The following is a 13338-nucleotide window of genomic DNA, read 5'->3' on the forward strand; positions in this document are numbered from 1 at the left end:
ACTTCGGACAGAGAGTGCAGAGGTATAAACGACCAATCGTTGCCAAATTTGCTTTCTTTAAAGACCGAAATAATGGTTAAAAGCCTGGGTTAAAAGACTTGTTGGCACGAAAATAGGCATGTATGACCAGTTCCCGAAGGAAATTGCAGAACGGCGCAAAGTTCTGCATCCAATCTTCACGGAGAATCGATTGAAAGGGAAACGCGTAGCTCTCGTAGTCGACAAACTGTATATTGATAACCAGTTGTTCAGAGACAAAGGCTACTCCAAGGCTATTCTAAAAATTAGAAAGTTCTCAGAGGAGGCAATAATGACACAATTCTAGCCCTGTTATGGATTGCAATAATACTAAAAATACATATAGCTTTTCAATCTATCTTCAAATAACTAATTGGAACACAAAAGCACTAATTCAGCATGGTGGAGATAATAACAGCAGACAGAAGGCACAGTATGTGGGTATGTGTGGATGTATTGAGGTGGATGGTGTGGTGTGTGTTTTTTGGTGTTTGGGAAAGTGTGGCATTGAGTGAGTGAGAAAGGAAATGGTCGTATACCCCAGAACCAATGTATTTCTGTGAGCAGGGGTTGTGAGAGAGCTTTCAATGTTGTGCAGATGAGGGATGTACAGTTTATAAACAAATTATAAATCTTATTTATATATTGTCCTATCATGGTGGAACAGCATTTTAAAATAAATTATACATCTAATTGATTTATTGTCCTATCATGGGGAACTACATTTTTTAAAATGCATCTAATGTATTTCTTTATGGTCCTATATTGATGGAACGGTCCACAACCCTTTACCCTAGACTCCCACCTGAACGACCCAGATACTAAGAAGTCCCTATCTGTTTTATGGGCCTGCTGTAAGCGGTCTGTATGCAGCCAAAATGTGGTCAGAGACCTTCTAGAGCAGCACTGCCCCCTCAAGTTTATGAGCCTAACTGGCAGGGTTGGTCCTGCAAAGCCAGAGCCCCCTGATGGGAGAGCATAATATACAAGGTCATTCTCAAAGCTGCTAATGAGAACCTTGACGACCTTGTACCTAGCCGGTGGGGATTCCGGTGGGGTGCCCCCACCCAGGTAGTGGCAGTGCTGGCAACACTAGCTGCAGTAAACCATGGGGAGGGGGGGGTCACACTCGGACATTCAGCGAGGGGGCATATTATTGTGGTCATGGTGGCACAAAATCAAAGGTCTGACTGCATGGCGATGCTTGGGAATATGGTCACTACGGGAGACCGTGTGTGGGTGTTTCAGGGTTTCAGGGTAAGGGGTAAGGGGGTATATCGGACCTCCATCAGGATGTGATGATGGTTAATCAAATCTCCCCATTTCTGCCCATTTGTCTGCTCAGTCTTGCAGGCCTTCTCATACAGTATACTATATGTGCATTCGTAAATCAAGACCTTTCTTGAGTTGGGCTCTGGGATGGTGCAACTGTTGAGAATCTGGAATCGGAGTCTGGAGAAGGTCTGTATGGAGGAGTGGGCCAAAATCCCTGCTGCAGTGTGTGCAAACCTGGTCAGGAAAAGTATGATCTCTGTAATTGCAAACAAAGGTTTCTGTACCAAATATTAAGTTCTGCTTTTCTGATGTATCAAATACTTATGTCATGCAATAAAATGCAAATTAATTACTTAAAAATCATAGAATGTGATTTTCTGGATTTTTGTTTTAGATTCCGTCTCTCACAGTTGAAGTGTACCTATGATAAAAATTACAGACCTCTACATGCTTTGTAAGTAGGAAAACCTGCAAAATCGGCAGTGTATCAAATACTTGTTCTCCCCACTGTGTGTGTGTATATATATATCCCAAAAATATATGGGGGATTGAAAATTATGCAGATAATAATAATAACACACACACACACACACACACACACACACACACACACACACACACACACACACACACACACACACACACACACACACACACACACACACACACACACACACACACACACACACACACACACACACACACACACACACACACGTGCGCTGGTTACCAAGTGGCAAATTATTGTCACATTTTTTAATTGAGAGACGAGCTTAAAGGTTTCTTTACTGACCATCATTTTCACTTCTCTGACCCCTTGCATGATGACGAGTTTCTCACACGACTGGCCTGTTTTTACTCGCCTAAATCATCTGAATCTAGGATTACAGGGACTCTCTGCAACTATATTCAATGTGCGGGACAAAATTGAGGCTATGACTAAGAAGTTGGAGCTCTTCTCGGTCTGCAGTAACAAGGACAACACACAGATGCACCTGAGAGAGTTGAGTGCACAATTACGCAGGTACTTTCCCGAAACAGATGACACAAACTGGATTTGTTATCCCTTTCATGCCCTGCCTCCAGTCCACTTACCGATATCTGAACAAGAGAGCCTCATCGAAATTGCAACAAGCAGCTCTGTGAAAATAGCCACTGCCAGATTTCTGGATTGGGCTGCGCTCAGAGAATCCTGCCTTGGCAAATCTCGCTGTTAAGACACTGATGCCCTTTGCAACCACATACCTATGTGAGAGTGGATTCTTGGCCCTCACTAGCATGAAAACTAAATACAGGCACAGACTGTGTGTGGAAAATGATTTAAGACTGAGACTCTCTCCAATACAACCCAACAGTGCAGAGTTATGTGCATCCTTTCAAGCACACCCTTCTCATCAACCTCTGGTGAGCTATTCACAATTTTTGATGAACAAATAAGGTTTTATATGTAAGATGGTTAAATAAAATAGCAAAATTACTGATTATTATTATTATTATATTATTATTTGTGCCCTGGACCTATAAGAGCGCTTTGTCACTCCCCACCAACCAGGTTGTGACAAAAAACGCACACTTATTAAAACATAAGAATGAGTGTATCGTACAGTGTGTGTGTGTGTGTGTGTGTCAAATCAAAGTTTATTTGTCACGTGCGCCGAATACAACCTTACAGTGAAATGCTTACTTACAGGCTCTAACCAATAGTGCAAAAAAAGGTATTAGGTGAACAGTAGGTAAGTAAAGAAATAAAACAACAGTAAAAAGACAGGCTTTATACAGTAAAGGCTATAAAAGTAGCGAGGCTACATACAGACTCCGGTTAGTCAGGCTGATTGAGGTAGTATGTACATGTAGGTATGGTTAAAAAGTGTGTGGCATGTTTACAATGATGGCAAAAAAACAACATTTGAGAGTGCGCTGACCCTGGTGCTTAGAGGGGGTACGCAGCTGGAGGTTGAATGTTTGAAGGGGTACGGGACTATAAAAAGCTGTAGCAGGATTGATACACTCTCCTCCGGCTCAGCGGCTCCAGAGAGGTGCTCCAACCACCAACAGGCTGTCCTATATAACATATAAACACAGCTTTGTAGAACCAAAACATACACAGCCTCTGCTAAACAGACTCGAAAACTAATCGTTTGGGGTGCTGCAGTTCGCAAAACATTATTGTACTTAACACTCTCACGTCATTCCGCCATGAGTCGCTCACAATCTAGTCCTGGCCACAACTAGACCTCGTTTAAAATGTATCAAGAAATAATTGTATTTGTATGCCAAGCAATCAAGAAAGGTACATTGTTTAAAGCACACTTTGACAAATCTTAGTCTCAAATGACCACTCCAATAAGCCCCATATGGTGAACAAGAGGCTTGTAGAATCATGACACTTTCAAGTTTTCAGTTCATCATTCCCCGGTAGAGGGTCATGCTCTGGGCATTGCCGACACAAAATAGTGAAATTAGTTGAAAGATTTATATATTAAGATAAGATAAGATTAAGATAAGATTAATTTATTATATAAGTTATCCTGTACGAGCTTCTGTGCCGAATATATTATGTTGTTACAGGTGTCAAGCTTATGGGCATGTGGCAGCAATGTCTATGAGGGAGGTTCCTAGGTGTGAGAAGTGTGCAGAAGAGCATGAGACAAAGGAATGTGTAGCATTGGGGAAAGTAGTGGTATGTGTTAATTGTAGGGGTGCCCATGGGGCTGGGGATCAGAAATGTCTGGTGCGAGATAGGCAGGTAGTGCAGAAGTTGTCATATGCTGAGGCAGGGAAGAAAGGAGAGAACGATGGGTCAAGGGGGAGGGATCCTGAGAGGAGTGGTGTGAGTAGTAGATATGTACCAGTACAGAGGGAGGGATCCTGAGAGGAGTGGTGTGAGTAGTAGATATGTACCAGTACAGAGGGAGGGATCCTGAGAGGAGTGGTGTGAGTAGTAGATATGTACCAGTACAGAGGGAGGGATCCTGAGAGGAGTGGTGTGAGTAGTAGATATGTACCAGTACAGAGGGAGGGATCCTGAGAGGAGTGGTGTGAGTAGTAGATATGTACCAGTACAGAGGGAGGGATCCTGAGAGGAGTGGTGTGAGTAGTAGATATGTACCAGTACAGAGGGAGGGATCCTGAGAGGAGTGGTGTGAGTAGTAGATATGTACCAGTACAGAGGGAGGGATCCTGAGAGGAGTGGTGTGAGTAGTAGATATGTACCAGTACAGAGGGATAGGCCAGCAAGTCATATACAATCCCAGGCAACAGTTTGGACACAGCTACTCATTCAAGGGTTTTTCTTGATTTGGACTATTTTCTACATTGTAAAATAATAGTGAATACCTCAAAACTATGAAATAACACATGAAATCATGTAGTAATGCATTTGAGCCAATCAGTTGTGTTGTGAGAAGGTAGCGGTGGTATACAGAAGGTAGCCCTATTTGGTAAAAAACCAAGTCCAAATTATGGCAAGATCAGCTCAGAAAAGCAAAGAGAAGCGACAGTCCATCATTACTTTAAGACATGAAGGTCAGTCAATGTGGAAAATTTGCAGTTGCAAAAACCATCAAGTGCTGTGATGAAACTGGCTCTCATGAGGACCTGCCACAGGAATGGAAGACTCAGAGTTACCTCTGCTGCAGAGGATAAGTTCATTAGAGTTACCAGCCTCAGAAATTGCAGCCCAAATAAATGCTTCACAGAGTTAAAATAAAAGACACATCTCAACATCAAGTGTTCAGAGGAGACTGCATGAATCAGGCCATGGATGAATTGCTGCAAAGAAACCACTCTGAAGGGACACCAATAATAAGAAGAGACTTTCTTGGGCAAAGAAACACGAGCAATGGACATTAGTGGAAAATCGGTCCTTTGGCCTGATGAGTCCAAATGAGGTTTTTGGTTCCAAATGCCATGTCTTCATGAGATGCAGAGTAAGTGAACGTATGATCTCTGCCTGTGTGGTTCCCACTGTGAAGCATGGAGGAGGTGTGATGGTGTGGAGGAGGTGTGATGGTGTGGGGGTGCTTTGCTGGTGACACTGTCAGTGATTTATTTAGAATTCAAGGCACACAACCAGCATGGCTACCACAGCATTCTGCAGCGATCAGCCATCCCATCTGGTTTGCGCTTAGTGGGACTATCATTTGTTTTTCAACAGGACAATGATCCAACACACCTCCAGGCTGTGTAAGGGCTGTTTGATCAAGAAGGAGCGTGATGGAGTGCTGCATCAGATGACCTGGCCTTAACAATCACCCGACCTCAACCCAATTGAGATGGTTTGGGATGAGTTGGACCGCAGGGTGAAGGAAAAGCAGCCAACATATGCTCAGCATATGTGGGAACTCCTTCAAGACTGTTGGAAAAGCATTCCAGGTGAAGCTGTTTGAGAGAATTCCAAGAGTGTGCAAAGCTGTCATCAAGGCAAAGTTTGGCTACTTTGAAGAATCTCAAATATATTATGATTAATTTAACACTTTTTTGGTTACTACATGACATGATATGTGTTCTTTCACAGTTTTGATGTCGTCACTATTATTCTACAATGTAGAAAATAGTGAAAATAAATAAAAACCCTTGAATGAGTAGCTGTGTCCAAACTTTTGACTGGCACTGTACGTTTCAGTAAGATTGGATTTTTTAGCATTTATAGCGATGGTTATCAACTGAACTGCAGGGATGGAAAGTAAGTCACAGATAATTGAGGTTGTGGTGGAAGCTGCAGAGAGGTATTTGGGTGTGCAAGACTTGACATCAGAAGAGTGACAGGGTGTGTTAAGTGGCGGTGTCCCATTTTTGACCTGAGGTAGGACTAAATATTGGAGTAGGGTTCCAAATATCTCTAACGGATTTAACAAGTTGTATTTTCTAACAACAGATTGAATTGAGGTGTGTTCCTAGTCATTAACTTATTTATTTATTTTGCTCCTTTGCACCACATTATTTCTATCTCTACTTGCACATTCTTCCACTGCAAATCTACCATTCCAGTGTTTTACTTGCTATATTGTATTTACTTTGCCACCATGGCCTTTTTTTGTCTTTACCTCCCTTCTCACCTCACTTGCTCACATTGTATATACTTATTTTTCTACTGTATTATCTACTGTATGTTTGTTTGTTTTACTCCATGTGTAACTCTGTGTTGTTGTATGTGTCAAACTGCTTTGCTTTATCTTGGCCAGTTCGCAATTGTAAATGAGAACTTGTTTTCAACTTGCCTACCTGGTTAAATAAAGGTGAAATTAAAAAATTCACACAGAAGTAGCCCATTTCTGCGTTTTGGGACAATTTATGTTTGAGGCTTTACTGAGCCCGATAAACTTCTCTCTTCGAAAAGAGCCCACCGCAATTCACTCATGTTTGCGCAGTCTTGCAAGAATTGGAACATTTTCTTGCTGCTGTTCGCTTTGCCTTCCTTGTTGTTTTTCTAATACATAATAACTATGGACATGTGTGCGTTCCTATCAAAGTAAGTTCCTTATTTTCTGTATATCGTGTTGTCATATCTACTGTAGATATCTACTGCATACAGTATGTACAGTGGGGCAAAACATTTATTTGCACATTTCCATCATAATTTGCAAATAAATTCATGAAAAATCCTACAATGTGATTTTCTGGATTTCTTTTCTCATTTTGTCTGTCATAGTTGAAGTGTACCTATGATGAAAATTACAGGCCTCTCTCATCTTTTTAAGTGGGAGAACTTGCACAATTGGTGGCTGACTAAATACTTTTTTGCCCCACTGTATATATGTATGGAGCATAATGTATTTACAGTTTTATTCACATGTTTTCAATTACTGGTGACAAATAATGCTTTCCGATTATTGCTTAGATTGTAATGGACACCTATGATGTGTGTAAAACACTTTTTTGAAGGTTGTACTGATTATAATGAGCTAAGATATTTGCCAGCTATGTGTGGTGCCATGTTTGTTGACATTATACAATGCATTCTAGGTGTCACGTAATCTGTCAGACCAAAGATGTTGTAATGAGGTGAAGGAATGGTTCACTCATCTTTCGAGTAAATTTGCGGAAGTGAATGAAGGGAAGTGGATGATCGTAGACGACACACCCCCTTTGTCTGAACATTGCATCCAAAAATAAACTGCTCACATTCTGGACATAACTATGTAAGGACTGTGTTTCTGAAAAAAACGCTCAAATGCTGGTTGTTGTGTCATACCAAAACTGGACATTCTAAATAAGTGTTCTAATCACACAGGTTTGATCGTATGCTACAGGGACCACTGTAGAACGATCACATCGGCGTGTTGGTATGTGTGAAAAGGTTACACAGTTAACACCTAAAACACACTTAGCTTTTTTTTTTTAAACACTTCTAACATGGGCCAGGCCCTGCTGTTACCTCGTATCCCAGCAATAAGGCCTTGCCTTATGCCCGAGAAGAAAACACTTGCCATTAGCTCAACCATTGGCTGAACTTACACCAAGTGAAACATTTGGACTATATTGGCCCACACAGCTAGAATGATGCACTTTTAGGACCTCATATTGAAGCTTATGGAATGACAACTGAAAATAATCTTAAAATTATGATCTACTTTGGTTTAGATACAAGCATAGATATAGAAAAGGTTTTTGGACCTAACTTGCTTACCACTTTTCTCAAGAGGTTTCTTCCTTCACAGACTCCATGAACTGACCTCTTCCTAAATACTTGGTCAAATGATTCATTTTGTGTATAGTTTCCTAGAAACAAGGGTGGCTCAACTTACCCTACTATCCCCTATATTGTAATTACAGTACTTGACATAGTGAATGTGCTACCTATTCTGTATATCATATTGTGTACATATCGGGCTATTACTTTGCATAATACCTCTTCTATTACTTGTTTTTTTATTTGAATGGACTATTATTGATATTGATTATTGCTTATTGTAATGCAATTCTGAGGGAGCTAGCACACAAGCATTTTACTGCACCTTTTATACCTGCTGTAAATATGTGCACATGACAAATAAAGTGTGTGTGTGTGTGTGTGTGTGTGTGTGTGTGTGTGTGTGTGTGTGTGTGTGTGTGTGTGTGTGTGTGTGTGTGTGTGTGTGTGTGTGTGTGTGTGTACCTTGAGCAGGTTGTTCTCTGAGGAGAAGCCTAGACCGTAGACGGTGTTGGCTCGGCTGTCGGCCCACTGGCCAAACTTCTGGGAGGTCTTGGTGAAGGTCATGTTGGGGGTGATGGTGCTGTTGATGATTGCCTGGGAAAGGAAGAAGAGTTCTATGAGTCACAAAAGCAATGCTGATCATTTTATGTAGAAGCCCATTTGTCTAAGATGAGTGGGCTTGTATTCTGGATGGTTGCCTACAGCAACAGTAACGACTGAATATGAATTAGCTATCTGTGTCTGGCTGTGTGTGTGTGTGTGTGTGTGTGGGGGGTGTCATCCACATTGACTGGGGAGAGGGGTGAGGGTAGTGGGTGAGGGAGAGGGAGGGAGGTGTGGGGTCAAGTTTACCGTTGAAGATGCTTCCCTCCACTCTGTCTCACGCCTACAGATTTTAGATAGCTTCTTAGCTAGCTGTAAAAAGCTTTAGTGTTATTAGCCTTAGCCTATTTAGCTAGCTGTAAAAAGCTTTAGTGTTATTAGCCTTAGCCTATTTAGCTAGCTGTAAAAAGCATTAGTGTTATTAGCCTTAGCCTATTTAGCTAGCTGTAAAAAGCATTAGTGTTATTAGCCTTAGCCTATTTAGCTAGCTGTAAAAAGCTTTAGTGTTATTAGCCTTAGCCTATTTAGCTAGCTCGAATCAGCTAATCTGCCACTGCCACGATGGATATCAGAAATGAGGAGGGGACACCTGGCTACATTGTCAGTGGTTTTTAAAACTTGTGACAGCATTGTGAAGTTGACAGCGAATGCACGTGTTCTTACAACACAGCACTAAGACTCGAGGCTACAGGACTTCTGAAGGCGGTGATGGACCCTGGCTCTAAGTTTACAGCCACCATGGTGCACAGATTCCTCAGTCTTCTCCATCCTCCAACCAAAACCATCTCCAGCAATGTGTGTCGGACAGTACAGTAGGCCGGCAGGACAGAGGAGAAGAGACTGAGTGTAAAAGACTGGTCTTCAGCACGTCGGATACTGTCACTGGTGAAATGTCCGAATGATTCAGCGAAAGCAACAGCCAACTGGTGGAGGCCCTGTGTGCCCTTGACCCAGAGAACCATGACTTTCTAGATGTGGGGGGAGGGAAGTGAAACCACTGCTGGATCTAAGCAAAACTGATTTGGTGGAAGCTGAGTTTAGTATCGCTTGCCAGTTTTTGCAGACTGAAATCGCACACTGCGAGAATTCACTTTTCCACTTTGACAAATGTGTTCAGTCAGTACAGAAGAAACATGCTTCACCCAAGGAAAGCTCAACTAATCATCCTTGGAATGATCAAGGAGGCTGCAAAGGAAAGCTCAACTAATCCAACTGGCATTTGAGGGTGGATCTTACAAAAATATTTCGGGGAGATTGGAATGATCAAGGAGGCTGCAACTCTTCTGAAAAATGTTTTTTTAAATAATCTAGACTGAACAAAAACATAAAAAAGCAAACGAATTAAAAGATTTTACAGAGTTACAGTTCATATAAGGAAATCAGTCAATTTAAATCAATTCATTAGGCCCTAATCTATGGATTTCACATGACTGGGAATACAGATATGCATCTGTTGGTAACAGATATCTTTAAAAAAGGTAGAGGCGTGGATCATTGAAGGTGAGCACTTGCCCACTGAAGTCGGTGACGAAGTGCAATCGGGTCATGACGAGCACTCAGGTGAGCTTCCCTGAGACGGTTTCTGACAGTTTGTGCAGAAGTTATTCGGTAGTGCAACCCCACAGTTTCATCCGCTGTCCGGGTGGCTGGTCTCAGACAACCCCACAGTTTCATCCGCTGTCCGGGTGGCTGGTCTCAGACAACCCCACAGTTTCATCAGCTGTCCGGGTGGCTGGTCTCAGATGATCCCGCAGGTGAAGAAGCCGGATGTGGATGGATTATCTTGGCAAAGGAGAAATGCTCACTAACAGGGCCGTAAACACATTTGTGCACAACATGTGAGAGAAATCAGCTTTCTGTGCATATGGAACATTTCTGGGGATCTTTTATTTCAGCTCACGAAACATGAGACCAACACTTTACATTTACATTTAAGTCATTTAGCAGACGCTCTTATCCAGAGCGACTTATGTGTAGCTGGTTGGGTTTTATAGAGATCTAGGTGGTATAGACAGGGTACGGAATGGCAAAATGATTTCCAAATGACACCCCTGGGTATAGCTACATATCGGTTCATCATAGAAATAGATACATTCTGTAGTCCTTCTGTATCTCAGTTGGTAGAGCATGGCGCTTGTAACGCCAGGGTAGTGGGTTCGATCCCCGGGACCTCCCATACGTAGAATGTATGCACACATGACTGTAAGTCGCTTTGGATAAAAGTGTCTGCTAAATGGCATATATTATTATTATTATTATTACTACATTCTATGATGGTTTCATATTGGTTTCTGTGGTTCTAAATCGAACTGTACGTATTGCAAGCGTGTTTTTGATAGGCTGGCGTTATTCGAAGCCAAACTGCCACTCAGTGTTTTTGATAGGCTGGCGTTTTGATAGGCTGGCGTTATGCCACTCATTGTTTTTGATAGGAAGCCAAACTGCCACTCAGTGTTTTTGATAGGCTGGCGTTATTCGAAGCCAAACTGCCACTCAGTGTTTTTGATAGGCTGGCGTTATTCGAAGCCAAACTGCCACTCAGTGTTTTTGATAGGCTGGCGTTATTCGAAGCCAAACTGCCACTCAGTGTTTTTGATAGGCTGGCGTTATTCGAAGCCAAACTGCCACTCAGTGTTTTTGATAGGCTGGCGTTATTCGAAGCCAAACTGCCACTCAGTGTTTTTGTTGGCGTGCATGAATATGTAGGCTACTACTTTCAGCGTTTAGTTTGCATTATTTTTGGTAGCTGTGTGTACGGCTGCATTCACATAGGGCTAATTCGCCTATCACAAAACAGCCTATCCATCTTGTAGCCTATATTCATGACTACCGGCCTCGCTTTAATGTGTAGGGCGCTGTCCACCGTGCTGATACAGCGCAGCAGAGATGACCTACAGGTTTCGCGCCAACCCGCCACATCGAAAAGCACTCAATGGTCTCAGAGTCTCTGCGTGTGAACGTTATGTTTACTGTGGTACAGTGTGATATAAGCAGAATATAATTCCAATGCAAGAAAGCCCGTTTTCAACTGCCCCGTTAGAACCAGGCCTGGCGCCAGGACAGAGGGACTACTGCATGTACTTTCTACGGAAAGTTGTGTGTGTGTGTGAAATTGCGTGTTTGTCTACGCGTGTCTCACAGTGGGCTTGTGTTGATGTTAATGATGAGTATATCCCAGAGTGGCAGGCAGGTAGCCAGCGCCACAGTGCAGCCCACCCTCTCCCTGCTGTTTCAAGCTTAACACAGCACAGTAACGGTAACCCCACAGTTGAGTTCACCCACTCGCTAGCTGGCTACAGTAGCTCCACACCACCAAGGGTCACATACACAGCAGTGGAGAGAGAAGCAGAGGACTCGGTGTGTGTGTGTGTGTGTGTGTGTGTGTGTGTGTGTGTGTGTGTGTGTGTGTGTGTGTGTGTGTGTGGTGAGCATTACATAACCGTTGCGGTGCTGAAATAGTTCCTCCTCCCCTGCACCCCTCTGAAGACAAAAATAATCGTTGTTATGACGTACAGAACATAACAGGCCACAACGCCCCCACGCCATTACCAACCACGGGCTCTGCTGCTACTGCTGCTGCTACCGTTGGCCATGGAAACACACACACACACACACACACTGGTGGGAAATGTAGGGGGTGTGTGTTGAGTGAGACTGCAGCTCAATTTCTGGTTCTGTCCGTGTCCGTGGGCGAGGGGACGATTAAATATTTGTGAAGGGGAAGAGGGAGTAGAGTACACAAGCACATGTTTCACGTAAATCAATCCATGATTGATTCTAACTGATCTATAGTTCTACCAGCCCAGAGCCTGAGGTGGCACCAGCCCAGCCAGCCTGGTGCCACCTCTAATTCGCTCCCCATAAAAATCACCTTTGCTGAGAGGGGAACCACGTGCAACCTCTAATATCTGCCCTTTCCTTTTACAAATCTTTAACACACACATACACACACCTTGGAGCCGTCGAGGCTGATGATGCGGTAGACGTTGCGCGTGCTGTCGTAGAAGTAGGAGACTGTGACGGCGTGTTTACTGGTGGGAACCCAGTTCTTCTTGGTGGTGGGGTCGATCTGGAAGACATGGGCCCTCGTACTGAAGATAGGCTGCTCTCTGCAGAGGAGAGGGAGAGAGCGAGTGGGAGAGTCTGCATATATACACGGGAATTAAACTCACCACCCTGAGCAATGCGAAACAAAAGTGCTGGGAGTGTGCGAGGGCTGAGGTAGGAGTGTGGAGCGTGTGTGGTAGGTGAGAGACACACACACACACAGCCTCCAGAGATCTCGAGAAAACATCCATTATTCACACTCTCCTGCAGCGCACTGCACTGGCCATGACTGGGAGGGGAGAAAACACACACACACACACTTCAGTTCCAGTATGGATGTGCATTCTCTTCAATCCAGATGGACCTCAATTAACATTAGCAAGGAGTTTTAATCCCAGCAGGAGAAAGACAAACATCACCTCGCCACAGACAGAAATAATTTACTAGAAACGAATGGACGTTACGTTTACGTTAATCAAACTGACTTGCTGGGTACATTAAGGTAGTAAAACAGGGGCAACGGGGATAAATGATGTTCCACTAGTCTATTCATTGCAGCTAATGTGCCCCTGCTAAGATGATAGAGAAGCGGGTCATTAAAGATGATGCATTCCCAGTACAGGGCCATTTAAACTGTTAAAGCTGCCTGATGAAAATGATTCAATATTAAAGTGCCTCTTTTTTACTTTGATATAATGTACAGGAAAGTAGCATTTACGTTCAACCCATAGAAGCGGACTGGATTGTTGGTCTCCGTGTGA

At 43.1% G+C, this 13338-nt stretch overlaps 1 protein-coding gene across 2 annotated transcripts in view; it reads right to left on the minus strand.

The window, feature by feature from the left end:
• The window catches only part of LOC124006603 (homer protein homolog 1-like), a 60280-nt gene that overhangs the window by 16347 nt on the left and 30595 nt on the right, over positions 1–13338 (minus strand). For both annotated transcript variants that reach the window (XM_046316654.1, XM_046316653.1), the window contains exons 2-3: positions 12483–12639; positions 8390–8521 (exon numbers count right to left, since the gene is read on the minus strand). In XM_046316654.1, coding sequence (XP_046172610.1) covers positions 8390–8521; positions 12483–12639 — 289 coding nt within the window. The remainder of the gene's footprint in view (positions 1–8389; positions 8522–12482; positions 12640–13338) is intronic.

Source organism: Oncorhynchus gorbuscha, linkage group LG20 (genome assembly GCF_021184085.1).
Source record: "Oncorhynchus gorbuscha isolate QuinsamMale2020 ecotype Even-year linkage group LG20, OgorEven_v1.0, whole genome shotgun sequence".
Lineage (NCBI taxonomy): Eukaryota > Metazoa > Chordata > Actinopteri > Salmoniformes > Salmonidae > Oncorhynchus > Oncorhynchus gorbuscha.